The sequence below is a fragment of the Pyricularia oryzae genome, chromosome 6 (assembly GCF_000002495.2).
Source record: "Pyricularia oryzae 70-15 chromosome 6, whole genome shotgun sequence".
NCBI lineage: Eukaryota > Fungi > Ascomycota > Sordariomycetes > Magnaporthales > Pyriculariaceae > Pyricularia > Pyricularia oryzae.
This window is the reverse complement of record NC_017853.1, coordinates 91,962-113,956: the sequence shown is the minus strand read 5'-3', so window position 1 is coordinate 113,956 and position 21,995 is coordinate 91,962. Positions and strand designations below refer to the sequence as shown.

Below are 21,995 nucleotides of genomic sequence, written 5' to 3'. Positions count from 1 at the left end.
CTCCATTCGCCCCTCAAAGTCCATGGAGGGGGCGAGGACGGAGGAACCGGTTGCGGTTGAAGGGAATGAATGTTTTGCAGTTCTGCCTCCCCGACTACTCGCATCGTTTTCGATACCTGCCTGGCTTTCTTTCTCCTTTTTACCGATGCATATACTTTGCACGGCAGACAGATTGTAGATGCAAGTTCACAATCCGAAAAAAATTCTCTGGTACTTCCTTTGTCACTTTATACTGTTGATCTTTTACCCTTTTTGACTGTCATCGCGCTCGATCGATTGAGCCTTGAGAGATCGACAAGGTTAAATACTGAGAGCTGCCTCGATTCATGACCCTGGTTTCGGAACTACCAACTTCAAATCGTGCGAACCACAGTGTAGATCACTGCACGAGGGGCTCCCTGTTTGTCAATTCATGCGTATTTCTCTACATAGGGCTAGGGCTGTCTACCAACTTTTGAGTACGCAATTCCCAATATAGTAAAACCCAGCCCTGCGTTTCTCAACTTCAGCGAGTCTTGATGTGATTGTGCGGCTGTGCCAAGCTCAGGTCGGCTGGTCACCAAAGTGCTGTTTTGAACAACTGTTTACAATATTTGGCGAAAAAGAGGCGAACTGGATTGTAAATAGATACAGTTGCCGTCTTGTTCAAACTGTGGAGGTACTATTCTTAATGGCAGGATGCCGCCGAGAGATGCATTGGCCGCTTGCACCCGCAATCTGCGTAGCAAAGATTGTATCCGCAAATGAGGTTTGTTGCGGACATGTATGGAAGCGCCTGCCGAAAAAATCGCTCCAAGCCTCTGCCCAGATATAGGAGCAGGGCGATTGGTCGCCACAATCTTATGTCAGTTTTTAATTCTCCTCCCTGTTGTTAGATTAAATTCTATGATAGCCGCGAGCGGTCAAGCAATATTACAAACCAAATCAAAGTCAATTTCTCTATCTTCCATCCTTATAGCATTGTTAACAAAATAGCAGAGATTGTTGAAATCTCTACATACACCTTTGCCTTATAAACAGACGATTGCCGATATTATCAGACCTCCTACAAAGGCCATGTAGCCGCAGACCAACCGTTGCGATCTTGACGTGAAGCAGCTGTTGTCGCCTGCGTATGGATGTAGTGCAGAATCCTGTCCAGACCTTCCCTTTGGTCCTGAATGTTGACATCTTGCACCATGATCCGATCCAGTGACTCGGGAATGCGCCCTTCTTGCTGTGTAATCTGCCTGATGTCATCATGTCGAGATGCTTGGGTCCAGGCCATAATGAGGAACCGCGGGCCCGATGCCAGTGCGCCGAATTTTCTGCCTACGAGCGGTGTGCAGCTGGATGTATAGTTCGAGAGCTGAGGCGTGTGGCTTAAGAATGCTCTTTCTGTCCGAGAACCTTTTTTCCCCTCAAATGCAAGGATGACTCGTGTCTGATATCCGTCGGTTCTGCCCGGCCGGACTTGCAGCACTAGAAGGTCGGCTCGTAAGGTTTCGCCACCTCCTGCCGCTCGTGCCACGTGCGCTTCCGGACAGATTATGAATTCTGGGAAGGGGAAATGGTGGCGGAGGAGTTGGTACCAGAAACCGTTGACGAAGGATTCGGGCACATTTTCTTGCGAGACAATGTGTCGCCAGGCCTGGTTGCCTAGCGGGTTGGTTGCTGGGGTTTGGGGAGCTTGGGGTACGTGTGCCATGGCAGCGGTGTGATTGAGCAGCGGTTGCGGTTGATGCGAGATGATGAATAAGTCTGGTATAGCAATGAAGAAGATTGTCAATTTGTCGATTGCAATGATTTGATGGTGTGTTTAGTAAAGTCGGGATAAACTTGAAAGAAGGCATGATGCCCTTGTTATATATATTTTACAAAAGCTAGCTTTTCTTTCCCCAAAGTCCTCTGACCCAGTCAGCGTTTCCTACAGAATGTAGTCGGGGCAAGAGACGCCCGAGCAAACTCTCTCTCTCTCTCTCTCTCTCTCGCTTGTGATGAGTCGCTGCTGTAATTGTTTGGATTGTTGTAATTGCTGTGAAAGCGGCTGAATACCCGTCAGCGCGATAAGCAGTACTTGGGGGCTGTTCGTTGTGGGCCCCCTCAAAGAGGGGGTTACAAAACCTTGATTTTCGAAAAAACCGTGGGCCACCCCGCATCAGTTTTTTACCTAGAAAATCGTTAACAATTTAACTTATGCCGAGTGTAATCCCGTTCCATAACAACACAATTGCACTTACCGCAAATATACCTATATCATGACGTCCCCAGAATCTCCAGCTATCTTAGGAGCCCGCATGTATGCCCAATATGTCGAAACTCACCGCAGTAGGGCGGATACCGCGCGGGAGGGCAGATCCAAGCCAGAATCGCTACGATCGTTCTGTAAAAGGAACGGTTACCCGTATTCGAGTACTCAGCGGCATGCTCGTAATCTCCTGATCAATGGCATTCCTAAGATATCGATAAAGCGCAGCGGGCGGCCTTCATTGTTGACTGATGCTGAAGATCAAGCTCTCGTTGCGTATATCATGCAGCTTGATAAACTTGGTGCATATCCCGACTCACAACACGTAATATCTGCGGCCAATCTGATGCGTCAGTCACGTATACCGCCCTGTGGTCCAATTCAAATGAACTGGTACGGCCGTTGGCGTAAAAAACACCCGGAACTGCGACTTACCAAACAACAACCCGTCGAGATTACTCGCCTTAGTTGGGAGCAACAGATCGATCTTGTGGAGGCCTGGTATCGCCGCACGGCGGCTCATGCGGTAGAGCTTGGGATCACGGCTTCAGCGGCCTGGAACGCTGACGAATGTGGTACTAGAATCGGTGTGAGAGATGGCCGGATACCGGTATTGGTCGTGACGAAAAAGAGGCATGAAAAGCCACGCACCGCGGATCCGGCTAACCGTGAGAGTTGTACGTTGATAGGCGGTGGCAACGCTGTTGGGCAGTCGCTACCGCCCTTCTGTATCTTCACAAAGTGGCCAACGAGCGATTGGCTTGATCTGGATCTGCCTGAGGGTATCGTTTTTACGCGGTCAGAAACGGGGTTTTCCAACGGAGATATCCAGCTCACCTGGATACAGCATTTCAACCGGTATTCGTGGCCAGAAGTTGCTGCCGTGCAATCGATCGGATCTCCCACGTTGAAAGAGTGGTTTGGTCATGACTTTGACGTCAGATTCGACTTTGTGAACCGCACTGCGGCCAAAATCGATCCAAATTCACAGCGGGCCAAAACACGTATTTGGAGGTGGCTTTTTCTCGACGGCTTTACCGGCCACTTTGGCATGGAGATACTTGATTATTGCCTCAGATTTGATATCGAGATCGTTATTTTACCGCCTCATTCAACGCATTATATGCAGCCCATGGACGTATCCGTGTTCACTCACCTGAAAAACGAGTTGCAGGCGGTCCTGCATGAGCATATAAACACCGGTATTCCGGTGTTCACCCGCTCAGATTTCGTTGCTGCGATTCGAGTAAGTCGTTTTCGATCTACAGGTTAATTAAGCGGTAAACTGATATATCCTCCCTTAACTTAGCGCTGCTGGCAAACGGCTTTCACAACTGGCCACGTAATAAGCGGTTTCCAAGATACAGGCTTGTTTCCTGTCGACGGCACCAAAGTGCTCGCCAAACTGCGTGGCCACGCCACGGCAGCGAATACACCGCGATATCCGGACTCCCTTCCTACCGCTGAACGATTTTCACGGGCCAAATATGCGGCAAGCCGTATGGCGGCCAAGGCGCACCACTTTAGTTCAGATACCGTTGATGCTATCTCGGATTTACAAGCCGTTGCCAACGAGGCGATCATCCTACAGCAACGCGTTGCCCAAGAGCAGACGAATAAGCAAAAACGCCTTCAACGCGCTTCACGTTACAAAGTCAAAATGACGTTGAAGTCAAAAGACAAGCAGTTCCAGACCGCTAATACGTTAGAAGATATGCGGGTCGCTCACGAAGCCAAACAGGCGTTGATCGAGGAAACAGCCCTATACCAACAAGAAAAGTTCGTCAGAGATGCGTGGTATAGGGATAAGAATCAGGCTATTCAACGCTGGCGAGAAACAGAGGGCATGCCCAACGGGATTAAGATACAACAGAAGAGATATCTGGAGGACCTCGGCTTCACGCCGGAGAACGTTCCGGCGGTCAGGGAACGCCCTGGAAAAAGGAAGAAGACCGATTCACAGCCCTCACAGTCATGGTTCGTCGATAAAGGGCCAATTTCAGCTGGAAATACAAGTACCCAGATCAATATTACCGTGGATACCGACTCTGCCTGTTCTATCAGCATATGCGTATCACGATCCTCGCAATCAGCCTCACCTCCCGCCCCAAACAGGCCTTCCAAACCGTTCCCACGGTATATACCATTGGCTACACCCTCTCCCCGTCAACTTCAGGATACGAGACCGCTTGAAGACCGTTCCTCGCCGCCAATACCGGGTGGTAGAAAGGATGAGTTGGAAGTACCCGGGTCGCCTTGTGACCGCTTGAGCGACCGGAAAAGGGCGATTGAGCCAAAACTCCAGAAATAGATATCTACAGCGCAATTCACGGCTTCAATTTATCTGCAAATTCTAACCTTTTTCGTGGGTGTAGTGTTTACGAACGTGAATCGAACTTTCATGAGCTACTTTGTTAGCGATCTGCTAACAAATTTGCTGGCCCACGGTTTTTTCGAAAATCAAGGTTTTGTAACCCCCTCTTTGAGGGGGCCCACAACGAACAGCCCCCAAGTATTGTTTGAGGAAGCCCACTCCAGACCCCCACTTTTTCGAGAAAATTGTCTGTAAGAAAACAAGTTTCCTGCATAAAATCTGACGTTCTGCTGACCTTCAGCCCTGAGACGGCTCTTCCGAGAGGTATCCTACAGCAGGAACCGGACCGACAACAGCTGAAACGTTTCCTAAAAATGCTGGATATAGTTAGTTATACAGGCATTGCTGACTTTAGTCAGCATAGTCTATGCAGACAGTGGAAGGTGTAGCAGAGGTTTGACTTTGAACTCGGGAGTGATAAGCCGAGCGTGAGTTTTGCACGGCTTGGCGCTACTTCAGCAAGTCGTGGAAGAACATATTCGGCAGGCGGACACGATGGGTGAGTGCTAGCTGACACCGAATAGTTGCATACACTGGCGGGATACCAGCCTTACAACTCCAACCTCTGCACGCTGGGTGGGCTTTTATTGATGCTTTGGCACAAATATATAAACCATCCCAACTTTACGATATGTTTTTTTGTCATGTTTCGTTGTTATCAACAAACAAATAAAAAAGCAATTGCTCCGCCTTCTCAAAGAGAATAGTTTTATTTTTTTTTAAATAATTTCGAAAATCGTCCCAGTCTCACATATACGACGCCGAGACATGCCTTCCTCTATACCATACGATCCCTCGCTCGTGCTGGCCAACATCGTCGGCAACGATGCCCTCAAGCTGGTGCAGCAGATCTCGGCCCTGCAGGCGCCGGTCGACGCGTGCCAGGAGCAGCTCAACAGTCTGCTGGCTACGAAGCGCAGCATGCAGATGACGTGCTCGGAGCTCAGCAACATCGGCGTGGAGACGTCCAAGATCAAAAAGTCCATCAAGGCGCTGGACCACAAGATCGAGGCGGCGGCGGCAGACTACATCGAGGAGAAGATGGAGGCCGAGGAGAAGATCCAGCCGCTCCGCGCGACGATCCGCAGCGTGCACGTCGAGATGGAGACGCCGGTCGACTACGTCAAGACGCAGATCAAGAGTATGCCGTTGGCCTCGGACTCGATCAGCATGGACGTGCAGTACTTTGCCAACGACAGCAACAGCGAGCAGGCGTCGTCGCTGGCCAGCAGCGTCTCGTCGTACATCTCGGGCGCCGCTTCGGTGCTGGGCAACGACAAGGCGGCACAGATGAGCCGGGCCGCGGCGAGCCAGGTCAGCGACCAGGTCAGCAAGCACAGCATCGCGGGGACGCTCGTCATCTCCGTGTCGTGCACGCACAAGAACGCGGCCGTGCTCGCGCCGCTGGTTCTCAACGTCGACAAGGGCATCAAGGTCTGGAACCACCTGTTCAAGGACGATCCCATCATCCCCACCAGCACGTCCAACATGCTCCAGACGGCCCAGAGGGGAGCCTCGGGGAAGGAAGACGGCAACAGATTCAGCATCATCTCGGGCATGACCTTCGGGTCCAGCTTCGTGGGCATGGTGCACATCCTCAACACCAGCAGCACCGCGGTCGGCGAGCGGGCCGACACCAAGCTCTCCACGCTTCAGGCCCAGTTCAAGGAGCAGCTGGTCGACGCCGGGTGGCTGGCCCACTGGTCCGGCGGCTTCGGCGTCAACGAGTCCATGGCCAGCAGCGTCAAGAGCCTGCTCAGCTCCCAAAACATTGATTCGCACGCCACCATGATTTGCATGGGCGTCATCCCGTCCATAGTGGCCAGCGAGGTCCAGCTCGGCGTCGACAAGTTTGCCACCTTTGACCCCAAGTCCAGCCTCGAGGCCCTCTCCGCCATCCAGAACGCCTCCGTCGCCGATCAGGACACGGTGAAGCAGGCGGCCGACGCCGCACGCACCGGCGCCCAGCTGCTCTCCATGAAGAATAGCGAGATGAAGGCGGCGCTGTCGGCGCTGGCCGAGATCGACGACGGCAAGAACAAGGTCATCGATGTTAATTCCATGATGACGGCACTCGAGGACTACCTGAAGAAGGCAGCCGAAGGAACTTCGGGCGTGCCCATTAATTACTACCTCAAGGAAATCGACAAGAGCATGTTGGCCGAGATGTGGGTAGCCAAATACTACCCTGGCAAGTACCTGAGTATTTCGTACGACGACGCGAGTCCCAGCGGCCCGGCGGGAGGTGCATCGGCCGGGGGCTCAAGCGAGGCGCCCGCCTCAAATCAAGAGGCAAACTCCAACGAGGAGTCATATTAGTTACAGCCAAAAGTGAAGTATCAGATAAACTCGAGGTATCCTACATTCTAGACTAGATTAGACAATTAAGTAGTTTAATTTCATCCATATTTCTCCCCACAGCTTTCAGTCAACCATGAGCTCACAGGCGGGGACGGGCCGTACCCTGAAGGCGACCGGGTTTTGAAGGCGACCGGGTTTCGGAGGCGCTGTAAGGCGGATGGAGCTCCGAAAAGTTTAAACTAAGGGCGTCATTGTTCCCTCGTCGTTTTGGTTGTCGGGGAGCTTTTGGACAAGCTGAAGAGAAGAAAGGCTTGGCGTAAGCACAGAGCTGCATGTCTCATTGGGTACCTACCTAGACTAGACTATTCTAGTTCTAGACCTAGAAGTAAGGCAGGTAGGTAGGTAGGCATTGGATTCAAAACCCAAGGGACTTGCCAAAACCCGACACTTTGACAAAACCTGGAATGGATGCCTAAACCTGTCAGTTTTGGCAGGATTACTCCGCAATAGCGACCAGGCAGTTTGCCAAATTAGCCATAGCCGCCGTCCCGCCCAAACAAATATATCCAACTTTTATTCACGTAAATCTTTTACTTCTTTGCTCCACGAATTTCCAAGAAATTCTCATCATCATTGCCGACCCCATTTTTCTTGCCGCTACTATGCCGCCCGCACGAACTGCGCAAATCTCGGACAGACAGTGGGATGATGTCCAGACCAGGATCAAACAGCTCGTCCATCAACACGTCCCTCTCAGCTGCAAAGATGGGAGTCGCGTCACCATTCCCGAAATACTACAGAGAGAAAACAACCTCGACATCACCGTATCGCAATTAGAGGCCAAGCTGAAGGAATGGAACGTCGCCAAGAACCTGAGGTTGCGAGAATGGCAGGTCATCATGCCGTGGCTTGACGAGCTCGAAGACAATGGCACCGAGTACCAGGTGTTGTTGGCGGGGAAAGAAATCCAAAAGACTGCCATTCGTCGAGCCAGGCGACGTCTCAAACAAAAGAGTCACGATGATGCGCTTCTTGGGTGTGAGTAGCATCTCTCTGAATTGTTTCGGGCGTCCCTTCCCAAGCAGCCCCTCTCAGTAAGGTACCTACTACCTAGCCAGCAGTCACTTTGGGATCCCACCCAGTATTTGTACAGCTGGAGACAGCCACATCTACCTACCTTACCCACCTAACCTACATGCTTACCTTTTGTATGATGGAGTGACTGGTGACTATTGAAAGTGGCTGCTTGATGAGAACTCCCATTATTTTTAACGTTGGGCTCCACATCTCCGACCCCCCTAAAGTCCGGCCCCCTTGAAAAATGTAACGACGAAATACCCCTTTTATAAACCGATTTAAATGTAAAACTATCAACGCACAATAATACAATCATTGTCAGGCTCTCCCGGTTCGTTAACCTCTTCTCCATTGTTCAAAGCTTTTAAACAGTCCCTATTATTTTCCTGTGTTTTATAAACGTTTTTTTTGCTGACCAAAAGCTCGTTGGGATCCGGAATTACCCTTTTCCTTTTGACCGGCCGTACCGCCTCCAATTTTGCGTTTAACAAACTGATTTTTTGCTGAGCTTCAGCCAATAAGATATCCTTGGTTTCGAAGCTTTTTTGGACTTTTGCAAACAAAAGCCGTGAAGTGGCGTTACTTTTTTCGGACCGGGAAATTTCCTGTAGTTGAAGTCGAATATCTCGGGTCGTTTTAGGGGTTTTCCAAATAAGTAAAGACTGGTCGTTAATTTTTTGGGTTGGGCTTTCCGGTGTTTTATCCCTTTGGAAGCCGTTATTTTTACCTTTTTCGACGTTGGCGTTGCTATTTTCTAACAAAAAAGGGTTTAAAAGTGGTTTTGCCAAGTTCACCGGCCATAACCCCGTCGTACGCCAACCAGATTGAATGGTTTTTGCTATAAATGCTTTTGATCTGGCTTTTCGATAGCAAAGTAGAAAGTTTCGTTTCCCAACAACCGTTGAACAGCAAAACTGGTTTACAAATCCCAGGTGACGTCGATAAGCTTCCTTTAACGGCCCAAAAACCGATAAATCCAACGGTTGAAGAACGTGTGACGAATGAGGGGGTAAATATAGGAGTTGAATATTGTTTTGCAAGCAAAGAAGCATAAATTCGTCCGTTATATGTGATCCATGGCCATCCAGAACTAATAACCGCTTTTCAGGGGTTAAAGGTTGGGTATACGGAATAAACACCTTTTTTAACCATTCGATACCTGTTTCATTATTTGTCCACCCGTTTTCGGTTGCATGAAATTGCCAGGTATCGAAAGGACTTAAATCAGCTGGAAACCATTGTTGCTGTACGTTTTTCCCCTTAAATATAACGAGGGGAGGTATAACAGCCCCCGTAGCTGATACACATTCGATTATGCTCGTCCAACCCCGCGTTCCAGGCTCTTTTCGCTGTAATGGCCGGATTTTATTACGCCCTAACACCAGGCCATTAGATCCTTTGCCTTCCATTATACCTGTTTCGTCCATATTCCAACGGTTGGCCGGTTTTATAGTATCGACAACGGGATTTTTCAAATAGGACCACCAAGATTTAATTACCTCGGTTGTAGCCCCATTAACCCGGGCATTTTCTATTCGCCGGGGTCTTTGGGTTTTCAAAATTGGATATCGGGCTATAAAACGGCTAACCCAATGTTTCCCAAGGCTTTTTCTTTCTCCGGCGGCCTGAAGAATTCGTTCCGCAAAATAGCGTAGTTCTTGATGCGTTGGCGGAAGGCCTAACGCGGCCTGCGCAAGTACCCAATCTGCCAAATAGGTTTCCTGCTCCTGTGAAAGCCTTTGACAAAATCTTTTCGCTTGTTGAATTGACTGGGCCCCCTTTAAACGATCGTGAAGGGTACTCCGAGGAATACCCCATTTTTGCGAGGTTTTGTGAACTGATTTGCCATTTCTTATGTCAGAAATGGCAGCAAGAAGCTGATTTTCAGTGTACTGTTTCATTGGAAAGTTTGGAGCAAGAATCTTCAAAAATCAAGTTCTAAAGTGAAAAATTCGTCTAGATATTTATAAAATAAAACAAAGGGTTGATGTGGCTGAGTAGATATTTTTAGGGGCCGGACTTTAGGGGGGTCGGAGATGTGGAGCCCAACGTTATTTTTAATTTAACGTTGCGTACCCCCTGTTCGGCACCCCCCCTGTTCGGCACCCTGAAAATCTAACAACGAAATGCCTACTTTTATAAACTGATTTAAATATAAAATTATCAACGGACAAAAATACAATCGTTTTCACGCTTCTCCGGTTCATTAACCTCTTCTTCATCAGCTAAAGGTTCCAAATTTTCTATATCATTTTCCTGCAATCCAATAATGTTCTGTTTGTTAACCAAAAGCTCGTTTGGATCCGGAACCACCCTCCTCCTTTTAACCGGCCGTATTGCCTCCAGTTGTGCTTCCAATAAGCTGATTTTTTGCTGGGCGCTAGCCAAAAGGGTATCTTTGGCTTCGAAGCTTTTTTGGACTTTTGCAAATAAAAGACGTGAAGTAGCGTTGGTTTTGTTGGATTGGGAAAGTTTTTGCAGTTGAAGTCGGATATCTCGGGTCGTTTTAGGGGTTTTCCAAATAAGTAAAGACGGGTCGTTAATTTTTTGGGCTGGGCTTTCCGGTGTTTTATCCCTTTGCAAACCGTTGTTTTTATCTTTTATAACGTTGGCGTTGCTATTTTCTAACAAAAAAGGGCTTAAAAGTGGTTTAACCAAGTTTACCGGCCATAACCCCGTTGTACGCCAACCAGATTGAATGGTTTTTGCTATAAATGCTTTTAATCTGGCCTTTCGATAACAAAGTAGGAAATTTCGTTTTCCAATAACTGTTGAACAGCAAAATTGGCTAACAAATCCAAGTTGACGTCGATAAGCTTCTTTTAACGGCCCAAAAACCGATAGATCCAATGGTTGAAGAACGTGTGACGAATGAGGGGGTAAATATAGGAGTTGAATATTATTTTGCAAGCAAAGAAGCATAAATTCGTCCGTTATATGTGATCCATGGCCATCCAAAACTAATAACCGCTTTTCAGGGGTTAAAGGTTGGGTATACGGAATAAACACCTTTTTTAACCATTCGATAGCCGTTTGGTTATTTGTCCACCCGTTTTCGGTTGCATGAAATTGCCAATTATCGAAAGGGCTTAAATCCGTGGGAAACCATTGTTGTTGTACGTTTTTTCCCTTAAATATAACGAGGGGAGGGAGGGCAACGCCCGTAGCCGATATACATTCGATTATAGTCGTCCAACCACGCGTTCCGGGCTCTTTTCGTTGCAACGGCCGGATCCCGTTAAGCCCTAATACTAGGCCATTAGATCCTTTGCCTTCCATTATACCGGTTTCGTCCATATTCCAACGGTTTTCCGGTTTAATAGCGTTAATAACCGGGTTCGTAATATAAAGCCACCAAGATTTAATTACCTCCGTAGTAGCGCCATTAACCCGGGCGTTATCTATTCGACGGGGCCTTTGGGTTTTAAGGATTGGATAACGAGCCAAAAAACGAGTTATCCAACGTTTTCCAAGGCCTTTTGTCTCTCCGGCGGCTTGAAGAATTCGTTCGGCAAAAAAGCGTAATTCTTGATGCGTTGGCGGAAGCCCTAAAGCTGTTTGGGTAAGTACCCAATCAGCCAAATGCTTTTCCTGTTCCGTGGAAAGCCTTTGAAAAGGGCTTTGTGCTTTTTTATAAGGTTGAGAACCTTTAAGTCGACTTTGAAGTGTAGACCTAGGTATTCCCCATTTTCGGGAGGTTTTTGCAATTGGATTGCCATTATTGACGTCGTTAATTGCAGATATAAGCTGTTTTTCAGTATATTGCTTCATTGGAAAATGGAGAATTAAAATCAGAAAAAAGTAAATCCAAAAGTGACAGATTCATCGAGATATTTATAATAGAAGTTGGAGGATAAAAATAAAAGTGTTGTTATTTTTGGGTGCCGAACAGGGGGGGTGCCGAACAGGGGGTACGCAACGTTACAATTTACTGGCGCCGCTACGTGCTGCTTCCCATCTTTGCGCTATATTGACCCGATTTTTCTATAGCCACTGTTCCGATCATAAAAACCCGGGAAATCTCCAACAAGATACGAGAGCACGACAGTTGGATTCCGTTCAGACAGATTGCGGCCCCGATGGGAGCCAATGCAGCCCTGGACGAGGTGGGAACCGGGACCCAAGAACAGGACCGGGATCCCCGCACGCCTATTCAATTTCCCGATACATCACTGTCTGCCCCAAACAATCAACTTACAAACTCGCCATCTCATACTAGAAATAGTCAGCTAGTCCTGCGTTCTGCCAGCACAACCCAAGCCAGTGTGTATGCAGCCCCAGAATCTGGCCGTACACCCCTATCAGATTTGTTCCAGGCAGCTCTCCCTGACCCTCAAGACCGAAGCGCAGGCGGCGACGACTATTTTAGCCTCGACCAACCACTCTCGATAGGGCCCGTATCCCCAGGCTTTGGGATATTTGACCCCTGGGCCAACATTCTAAGTCCTGCGCAGGGTACTCTCGACTTTTGGACAGACCTGGAGGGTATACATGTGGTCCAACAAAGTCCACTTACCACCCCATTGACTACCGCCACCGCCGCATTGACCAGATACACCCAAACGTCGGCATCTATCTTGCCCACTGAAATGCCGGCGAACTCGTATGATCTACTCCGCGGCATGTTACAGCATGCTGCGGATGCTCGGATGAGCGCCATCCCTGATGAAGACTCTCTATCCGAGGATGAATCCGACGATGAATCCGAAGATGACGACCTGGAGCAACTACCAGCGCTACCCGAAGTTGATGAGCTATGTGACCGGCTCCTGGGCCTCACGCCCAGAGAAGAAGTCGACAATACATTCGGCTGTGCTGACGAGGTCACCAATCCCGGGTCGACTATCCGCATGGCGCTGGTGCACTCGATAATCAACAACTTCGCTGGGCTCAGAGGTATGCCGGCAAAATCCATTCTTTGGGCGCTGAAAAATGATGTCAAACTGCGCTCTGCACTGTTCCGACGCCTGCACGAAAGCTCCGCTGCGCTGGCCAAGACTGTGACCAACAACCTATTCAGGGCTGCCGTCGTAGCACGTGACGCCGAAACGGCCAAGTTAATCATTGAGGCAGGGAAGGGGAGGACCTATGCCATTTGCCTCGAGGAGGTCGTCTGCACTTTTCAGAGTTTTGATTATACCCCCCTTCAACTCGCGGCACGGCTTCGCGATCCCGACATGACCCAAATGCTCCTCGACCTTGGCGCTGACCCAAACAAAGTAGCGCCTGGGCAGAACAAGAGCCTGGAAAGTCAAAGAACCCCAGTATATCTGGCTGCGGCATATGCCAGGCAACTTAGCTCTGGTTCTACCAGGCAGACGACCTTGATATTACTCAGGCACGGCGCAATAATCACGCCTGAGTTTTTGATATTGTTTCTTGCGAAATATAGGCGGCCATCAAATCATGACATACCGTTGGAAGCTGGCTATCTGACGCAATTGATCCGAAGTCTTCCGGCAATAGACCATCGGCAATGCTTCGACAGAACTCTTTCAGTTTCCTCATCAGGACCTATGATTTCGGCTTTAGTAGAACTAGTGAACGGTCCTGAGTGCACCGCCGTGTTTCAGCTCTTGATGGACAAATGCATAGAAGCCGGATGTCAAAGATGCACTGTGGACTTCGCCAAGACCTTCGAACAAACAATGGAGTACGCTGCGATATGTGGCAATCTGGAGCTTTGTGAACTACATCTGCGACAGGGATTTCCAATCACTATTGGCGTTTTTTGTTCGGCAATTCGAAGTCGGAATAATCAGGTGATTGAGCTCTGCCTGCGGCATCAGTTCATTGCAATAACACCACCTACTCACTTGGCATTCGAGTCGTGGATACCTGACCTGCCACGAACCACACCACTGGCCGAAGCTGTATATGCTCAAAACAACCAATTGGCCAAGATCTTCGAGGGTCTTGGAGCTTGGTCTCTGGTGGAAAACTGCAAGGATCATTTCGCCGCCTTGATCTCCGCCGCAGCCGCCGTGGGTGATTTGAGGTCCCTTAAAAGAGCGCTTGGCCTACGTGCACATACGAATAGTGTGATGTCGCATAACGCCCTCATGGAAGCAATAAGGAACAAACAAACAGAAGCCACTTTGATTTTGTTGGATGAGGGCGTGAAGCCCAGCGAGGAACATTTGCTGGAAGCCTTGATGATACGGAACAAGGAAATTGTTGACACAATTCTCGACTCAGACATCAGGTTTACGGACAGGAGGCATTGTGATCACAGACCTATGGAAGAGGCTGGGAAATGGGGTGATATTTCGGTCATCAAAAACTACAGGCAGCATGCGAGATTGGGAGCTGGAAGATGGTCAGACTGCTGCTACAGCGTGGCGCTGATGTTGGTGCGCCACCTGCAAGAAGCGGCGGCGGAACTGCGCTTCAGATGGCGGCCAAGGAGGGCCATGTCCGCATCGTGCAGCTCCTGCTGTCGCTAGGTGCGACCGTTCACGAGGTGCCGTCCCGGGTACTTGGGAGGTCGGCACTAGAAGGGGCGGCGGAGAACGGGCGGCTCCGCATGCTGGGTGTGCTGTGGACCGCCGGGCAGTCGGCCTCTGGTGGCTTTCCCGACGAGGAAATAATGAGTGCCATCAAGTACGCCAACCAGAAAGGCCACAAGGGCTGCGCGGACTACCTCGCGTGGCTATGGGCGACACAATCTGCGGCAACGAGGGGGATATCCGAGGGAGTGCATGATTCTGGCACCGAAGAAGCTCACGATGACCAGGGACGCGGGTGAGAGGCAAATCTTTGCGGAGAGGTTTAACATCCACCTACGAAGTAAACTGGGTGCCTTTCCGCCAGCTGTGGGGCTTTCAAGTCATTGTCGAGGTCTGTGGACAGAGTTTTGATTTTTTTTTTCGAGCGGATATCAGCTCCGAATTCGAGGATGGGGTTGATGGCGAGAAATGACTTGCCCAGGGGTGACATGGTCATGGGTATGGTGGCCTACCCTCCACCGTGGAGTTCGCAGTAGTAGCCCAACGCTACTATTGTTAGCAACAGCGATGAGAAAACTGAAAAAGGTGATGAAAATGGGGGTTAATCTTCTATAGCTTTTTTTTATTGATCTGTTCAATTTCCGCTCTGCTCAAAAAGCACCCATTGGCCGACCGTATAAATGCGGAAATTTAAGAGATCCGAGTTGCCAAACTTGCCATTGGGCAGCTCCTATATTTAGGTTTCGCGGCAACCAGGTTACCTGCCATCCCACCCTGTCAACATCGCGGTATAACTGCCAAAAACAGAGATATCGATACTCGGCCGGTGAGGGCTGTTACGAGTACAATGTTCCCAGCTGGAGCATAAATTTCCATGGTCGCGCCCTCGGTTTGAGTATTGCAGTTGGATTAAACCTGAGAAGCCGTCGACAGCAAATCTCCCCACGCGGTATCCCTTTGGTCCTTTATTCCAGTCTTCAGTTACCCTGTTCGCTATTCATTTGGCTCTCCCTGGAAGCAAGATGAAGTTCACATCAATCACCGCCGTCATCGCCATGGCGGCCACTGTTCTGGCCCAGGAACAAGTAAACTCGCCAGAGTGCAAGGTACGATGGTCCCCCGGCTCCTGTATTTTGGCGACACCACCCACGGACTTTTCATTGCTCGATCACAGCATGCACCCGCCTGCAGATCGCTAACCGACACCCTGTCACATCTCTAGCGCTGTTGCCAGTTGTGCGTCAGCCAAGTCGGCACAATCCCCAACTTGAACCTGGGCAATTGCTGGGGCAATTGTGCGGCATATGCTTGCATCAAGCGCTGCCCCAACGAGGCGTATGCTCCCGGCAACTGACGCCTGGAAATGTCGGGGTCGGGGAGGACGATGGGATTCACATGACGAAAGACCACCACGGCATATGAGGGGTTTGCCCTTGTTAAACTAATCTTGTCCATAATTTTGAAATTTGAGCGTTTATAACAAGAATTGAGCACCTGGTGGACGCCGCCGGCAACGGTTATCAGAGCTTCTCGCAACTGGGACGGGTGTTTGTGGGACGCCAAGGAGGCACAAAGAGGGCGAGTTTGTGTATCCCCGCAACGGAGCGATGCAGGTTCTGGACAGCGACTTGTAAGAGTGATGCGGGGATCTAATTTTGGAGCAGGATGAGTGGGATTCTAGAGAGAATGCGGACATGTAAACGATGGAGGTTCGGCTTAGCGACGATGGCGAGATGCTGCTTTTGTGAATATGTACGATCAAAGAAGCTTTGTGATGTCAGAACACCTTCCTTCCAGCACATATAATTAATGGGACCTTGAACACCCAAAATCACCTCCTCGTCCACCTCAGGCGAATATCCCTGGGCTTCTTCATCTGCAGCGTCAAGCCCGGCTGGCTATCCTCGGTCACATCCAAGACCCGCCTCCTCGCCAGCTCCGAGCTCTCTCCGTCCCCGGGGATGGGCTCGGCGCTGCACCGCCCAAAGAGCGTCATGACGACCGCCACGAACTCGACCTGCGCCATCTTTTGCCCGGGGCACGTGCGCGGGCCGATGGACCAGGGAACAAAGTAGCCCTTGGGAGGCGTCATGAGCACGTGGCCTCCGGGAGTCTCCGGGTCCGGGCGCACCCAGCGTCCGGGGTTGAACTCGAGGGCGTCCGAGCCCCAGACTTCGGGGTCCGTGTGCAGGGCCATGGCGTTGACCTGGACGGTGAAGGGGGCTTTGAGGGGTACTTGGATCAAGGGGGGACCCGGGAGGGTGATGGTCTGGTCGACGGTGGTCTTGCGCAGCAGCAGCGATACGGCCGGGTAGAGGCGGAGGGTTTCAAACTGGGACGGTGGGAAGACGTCAGTATCTTCTCAAGGGCGGGATTTGTGACGTAAAATTGAGTGTCGTCTGAGGAATACAAGTATGTAGACGCAACTTACCATGACAGCCAAACAACGAATTAGTTTCGGAAAGGTTTCACCATATTCGGGTACCTGAAGCCTCCCATCCTGGCCGCAAGTGATACTGCCCACGACGGAGTCGATCTCGGCCTGGATCCAGGGCTGCCATTGCGGATGGGCAGCCAGAAGCGCGACTGCGTAGGCCATCGTGTTGGCCGTGGTGTCGAAGCCTGCCGCTGTGAAGACGAAAAGATTGCCTTGGATCTCCGGCTCGGTGAGGTACGCCTTGCTCCCGACGCTGCTGACCCCGTCTTCCGCCGTGGGCTTGTTTTCTCCAGACGCGGCCTCCTCCTTTGCCTGGTCCGAGAGCCGAAGGAGCGTCGTCATGATGGTGTCACGGCGCTTCTTGGTGTCCGTGGTCGTTGCTGCCTCATCAGCCGGCGAGGACGAAATCCGCTCGCGCTCCTGCTCGAGCATGTTCTTGGCCAGATCGGGCAGCTTTCGCAGCGCTGCCGCCAGCGTCTGCAGAGAAAGTGGCATGACGGGCAGCCGCAAAATCCAGGCCGGGATGAAGGCGGCTGCGACGAGGAGGTCGGTACACAGGGCGATGCCATCCACGTACGAGAGGTCTGCCTTGGGATCATAGGTGGGATTCCAGACGTTGAACGTTTTCACGCTACCATACGCAATACGAGACAGAACGTTGATGGCGACGGATCGAAGCCCAGGTACCGTGTCGGAAGCCCCGTCGTCAGCAGGGGTCGAAGATGAAGACACCAAAAAATCAGCCAGTGAAGACGCCTGCTCTATGCTCTCATCCCAGACGTCTGAGCTGATACGTTCGTTGAGGGCTGGGGCCACTATGCGACGCTGACGAGACCATGCGTCCTCGCCGGCCTGTGGAGGGTGTGATTGTGAAAGTCAGCGAGGTGGACATGACGTGTAATAAATACGAGCTGTCCAAGTAAACGACGAGTAAATGGCACTCACCGATATAATGTTTGGCCCATGGATTCCCATGACGTGATTGGAGACATCGGCATGCACAAAGTCCCTCCTTCTCGTCATAAAGGTCGAGGCCAAGGTCGGATCGGAACAACACAGCCTATTGACGCCCGTAGTCACGAGGACAAAGGCCGGGCCCAGTCGCTGGTGGATCGCGCCTTTGTTCTGGAACTCCCAGCCAAAGAAACAAGGTTGAATGTATGCATAAGCAGAAGATGGGAGTATCCGCACAAGGATGGCATGAAGGGGTTCCGAGAGGAGTGCAAAAGTGACCTAATTAAATGGGTAGTGTGTCAGTACTTGGCTGACATGACTTTTTTTTTTTTTTTTTTTTTTTTTTTTTAATCTTTCGGAGCGATAGCAGTGGTGCACTCACACTATCTGGGTCAAACGGGTGTATGATGAGTGGCAAGCCAAGAGCTTTGGCTGCGCTATAATTGCGCGCCAGGCTTTTCAGGTGAGAAGATATCCATACTGAAACCAGTAGAAAGATGCCAAAAGTAAAAAGCCCCATTGCATAAAGCGAGGAGAGGCGACTTTACGCGTTGTAACCTTGCAGAGAATTTCCAAGCAAGACCAGAAAATGACGGGCTCTACCTGCTAGTTGTCTTTTGGAATGGCGGATGACATGGAAAAGACCACGACATATGTACCTGCATGTATTCTAGTCGGGGCTTGCTTCTCGAGTGCGGTTGTGGGTCCGGACTTCCGCGGCATCCCGCACGTGGATTTTATTTGCACGGCATCTTGTCTTCCGGATGGTTCGAGTTGCTAACCCTCGACTGGCTATCCAATCCCGTTGCGCTGAATTGCGCTTAGTCCACACGTCGTCACGTGTTTCTGGAACGACACGTCCGATCTCAGAGCATTGGTATTGGAGGGATCCGCCTTGCGATCCTTGCCTAAAGGGGACATCTCTCAAACTCTGTTTAAGTTATCGACCTAATGAAGTTGGTTCAAAGTCAGAACTGGCGTCTTTGTGGGTCGTCTGGATTGCCAAGAGCGTCGCTCTGCATGCAGGGAGAGAAAGGTAGACGGAGAGGAGGGCTCAAAAAATATACATAATTCCAGTCCGATATATAGAGGTGAATTTCATATATTGCGCATACCTACCTCGTAAATTACTTTATCAAGGTAATTCACTTTTGCCTGGAGCCCTGGATACAATTCTAACTCGAACCATAACAATTACAAGACCCATAATGCAAAGACAAGTTTTGGCAAGAATCCGAGTTCTGAACAACTTGGTAAGACGCTCCTGGCCACTTTATCCGCGAGTGGCCAGTCGGTTACTTGTATCTCTCCCTTTTTTGCCGTCAAGCTAATTGACGTTCCTCAATCAAATATCTCAGCCGTTATGTCACGGGCAGGCAGGGCGGACAGGTAGGTGCGGGCGATCAGGTAACAGGACAGAGTATATTGGCTATCTAGTCTTCCAGGTACAGGGTAGCAGGTGGTTGTTGACGAAGACGTAGCTCGAGGAGCTACATATCGGAGACTGCAGAGATTTCGCGTAGATATACGCGCGCGAGGCGCTCGGCCCTCGCGCCTTCACGTGACAGGGGTCATGACTAAGCGACAGCCCAGTGGCTGTCCTTCAGGTCTGTGACAGTATTCCCCCCTTCCAGGCCGAGCTCCGTCACGGCCGGGGCCCGGGCTTATGGGGGTATCGACGGTGGAAATTCTTTACCAATTGAGCAGCGTTTTCCAGGTAATCGGCAGGTTCAGTCGTGGGTTCGCTATATCCAGCCCAACGGACGATATATTTCAGCCGGCGGCCTCCTCGGCCGCGGGTTTCCCAAAAGGAGTCGAGGATCTCTTCGACTTCGTATTCTCTCTCACCTTCCACTTCCAAATGGGGTGGCGGTGCAGGTTGTTGGCCCGGCAGGGGCTCAACGTCAGCAGGTTTTAGTCGGTTTATATTGAAAACAGGGTGTACTCTCATAGACGACGGCAGGTCCAAACGGTAGGCGTACGGGCTAATCACTTCAGAAATTCGGAAGGGTCCCAAGTTCTTCCAATCCAGTTTCTTCTGCGGGCGGGCGGTCTGGATGTTCCGTGCGTCTAACCATACATATTGGCCGACGGTAAACCGGCGGGCCGGGGTACGGTGTCGGTTCGCCTGTTCTTCGTAACGGGCTTGGGCGGCGGTCATTTCGGCGCGGGCTTGTTCCAGAATGGCTTCCATTCGGGCGGCTAGCTTTTCGGCATCCCGCTGGGCGGGCAAAGGCTGGTTCAGGGGTACCGGCTCGAATCCCATGCGGGGATGGAATCCGTAAGTCGCGTAAAACGGGGAGGTTCCGGTGGTCTCGGACTTGTGGGAGTTGGCTGTAAATTCGGCGAGGGGAAGCCAACTTTCCCAATCATCTTGCAGGTAGGCCACATAAGCTCTCAAATATTGTTCCAGGGACGCGTTAAAACGCTCGGTCTGTCCGTCAGTCTCGGGGTGGTGAGCAGTGGATAGCAGGCTGTCGATTTTCAAACGGGTTGTCAGGTGTTTCCAAAACTTCGACACGAATTGGGTGCCTCTATCCGAAACTATCGTCAGGGGCAACCCGTGTAGTTTCCATACGTGGTGTAGGTACAGGTTGGCGGTGTCCTCGGCATTGCAGGTCCCTTTACAAGGGACGAAGTGTCTCATCTTAGTCAGGCGGTCTACGACCACTAGGATGGCGTCGTGGCCGTTGCTTTGCGGCAAATGTGTGATAAAATCCATCGACAGGTGTTGCCATGAGCGTTTAGGAGTGGGCAGGGGTCGCAGGAGGCCCTGGTGGCCTTCGCGGGACGGGTTGATTCGGCGGCAGGTCTGGCATTTCTTTACCCATAATGATACGTAATGTAGCATTCCGGGCCAGTAATATTCTCGGGACAGCAGGTCGTAGGTTTTTGCTTTGCCGGGGTGACCGGCGACGGGGGAGTCGTGGCAGCGGCGCAGGATCTCGGCTTTCAGATTATTCGAATCGGGTACGTACAGTCTATTGCGGTAATACAAATAGCCGGATCGTTCTTCGCATTCGGCCAATTGCAGCTTGGGGTGGCGGTCGGCGCCTGTCCTCAACGCTTCTAGGGCAGATTGCGTTATCGGGTCGGATTCGTATCCGGCGTCTAGTAGCTCTATCAGGTGTTTTGGCAATAGGGGTTTGTTTTGGCGGATTATAGGTTGTAACCGGGTGGGGCGGGCAGGTAAATTGTGTTCTTTCAGTACGACTTGTGTTTGGTGCTTAAGTCGTTCATCCCCCTCCTCAGGCATATCCTCTGACCTCCTGGTTAGTGCGTCGGGCTTCGCTCCTTGTTTCCCGGGTCGGTAGGTGATACGGAAATTAAATCTTGACAGGAATTCGGCCCATCGGGCTTGTCGGCGGTTGAGCATTTTCGTCGTCGTGAAATATTCCAGGTTGCGGTGGTCCGTAATTACTTGGACCGGGGACGACGTCCCTTCGAGTTCCGGGCGCCATTCTTCAAAACAGCGGATAATGGCTAGCAATTCTTTGTCGTAAATCTCGTAATTGCATTCGGTAGCTGTGTGTTTTTTCGAAAAGAACGCGACGGGGCGGAGTATTCCGTCGTCGCCGTATTGTGACAATATTCCCGCAGAAACATAATCGGAAGCGTCGGTCTCCAGGATCACATCCTTTTCCCAATCGAAGTGCGCCAGTACGGGGGCTTCGGTAAACTTTCTCTTCAGCAGTCGGAAGGCGGTTTCGCAGGCGCTATTCCATTCGAATGCGACGTCTTTCTTGGTCAATCTCGTCAAAGGGGCTACGATCTTTGAGAAATCTCGGATAAAGCGCCGGTAAAAGTTGCCAAACCCCAAAAACGCTTGTACGTCAGTAAGCTTTTTGGGTGTTTGCCAGTCCAGGACAGCGGTGATTTTTTCAGGGTCCATTTTTACGCCTTCGACGCCGACCAGCAGGCCCAGGAACTTGGTTTCCGTCACGAAGAATTCGCACTTCGCGGCGTTGGCGTATAGCCCGGCTTTCCTCAGGGCTTCCAGTACGAGTTTCAAATGTTCTTCGTGTTCTGTTCGGGTGCGGCTATAAATCAAAATGTCGTCCAGGTAGGCTGTACAAAATACGTCTAAGTATTCGCGCAGGGAGTCGTTTATATATCTCTGGAACGTCGCGGGGGCTCCCGTTAGCCCGAAAGGCATGACTAGGCTCTCGTATAAGC

At 50.8% G+C, this 21,995-nt stretch overlaps 6 protein-coding genes across 6 annotated transcripts; 4 read left to right on the top strand and 2 right to left on the bottom strand.

The window, feature by feature from the left end:
* Positions 1–1,045: 1,045 nt before the first annotated feature.
* Positions 1,046–1,687, bottom strand: MGG_15381 (uncharacterized protein; the record flags this gene model as incomplete). Its single annotated transcript, XM_003719134.1, has 1 exon — positions 1,046–1,687. The coding sequence occupies one exon, from the start codon at positions 1,685–1,687 to the stop codon at positions 1,046–1,048; it is 642 nt and encodes a 213-aa protein (XP_003719182.1).
* Positions 1,688–5,153: 3,466 nt separating this feature from the next.
* MGG_14145 (uncharacterized protein) lies at positions 5,154–7,019 on the top strand. Its single transcript, XM_003719133.1, has one exon. It carries the CDS (start codon positions 5,370–5,372, stop codon positions 6,918–6,920), a length of 1,551 nt encoding a protein of 516 aa, XP_003719181.1. The 5' UTR covers positions 5,154–5,369; the 3' UTR covers positions 6,921–7,019.
* Positions 7,020–7,564: 545 nt separating this feature from the next.
* MGG_14146 (uncharacterized protein) lies at positions 7,565–8,086 on the top strand (the record flags this gene model as incomplete). The annotated part of the gene is made up of 1 exon (XM_003719132.1): positions 7,565–8,086. The coding sequence occupies one exon, from the start codon at positions 7,565–7,567 to the stop codon at positions 7,946–7,948; it is 384 nt and encodes a 127-aa protein (XP_003719180.1). The 3' UTR covers positions 7,949–8,086.
* Positions 8,087–12,568: 4,482 nt separating this feature from the next.
* On the top strand, positions 12,569–13,415 carry MGG_17566 (uncharacterized protein; the record flags this gene model as incomplete). The annotated part of the gene is made up of 3 exons (XM_003719131.1): positions 12,569–12,875; positions 13,214–13,243; positions 13,372–13,415. The coding sequence occupies 3 exons, from the start codon at positions 12,569–12,571 to the stop codon at positions 13,413–13,415; spliced, it is 381 nt and encodes a 126-aa protein (XP_003719179.1).
* An 880-nt stretch (positions 13,416–14,295) lies between these two features.
* On the top strand, positions 14,296–14,733 carry MGG_17565 (uncharacterized protein; the record flags this gene model as incomplete). The annotated part of the gene is made up of 2 exons (XM_003719130.1): positions 14,296–14,332; positions 14,426–14,733. The coding sequence occupies 2 exons, from the start codon at positions 14,296–14,298 to the stop codon at positions 14,725–14,727; spliced, it is 339 nt and encodes a 112-aa protein (XP_003719178.1). The 3' UTR covers positions 14,728–14,733.
* MGG_08795 (uncharacterized protein) lies at positions 14,606–18,467 on the bottom strand. The gene is made up of 4 exons (XM_003719129.1): positions 18,202–18,467; positions 17,811–18,098; positions 16,860–17,717; positions 14,606–16,760 (listed from the first exon to the last, which is right to left on the bottom strand). The coding sequence occupies exons 1-4, from the start codon at positions 18,337–18,339 to the stop codon at positions 16,260–16,262; spliced, it is 1,785 nt and encodes a 594-aa protein (XP_003719177.1). The 5' UTR covers positions 18,340–18,467; the 3' UTR covers positions 14,606–16,259.
* Positions 18,468–21,995: the final 3,528 nt, after the last annotated feature.

Coding starts and splice junctions, on each gene's coding strand:
- MGG_08795 (XM_003719129.1), bottom strand. CDS start 18,339: ATGGGGCTTTTTACTTTTGGCATCTTTCTACTGGTTTCAGTATGGATA. Junction 18,099..18,201: donor ACCCGTTTGACCCAGATAGT/GTGAGTGCACCA, acceptor CCATTTAATTAG/GTCACTTTTGCACTCCTCTC. Junction 17,718..17,810: donor ATGGGCCAAACATTATATCG/GTGAGTGCCATT, acceptor CACCCTCCACAG/GCCGGCGAGGACGCATGGTC.
- MGG_14145 (XM_003719133.1), top strand. CDS start 5,370: ATGCCTTCCTCTATACCATACGATCCCTCGCTCGTGCTGGCCAACATC.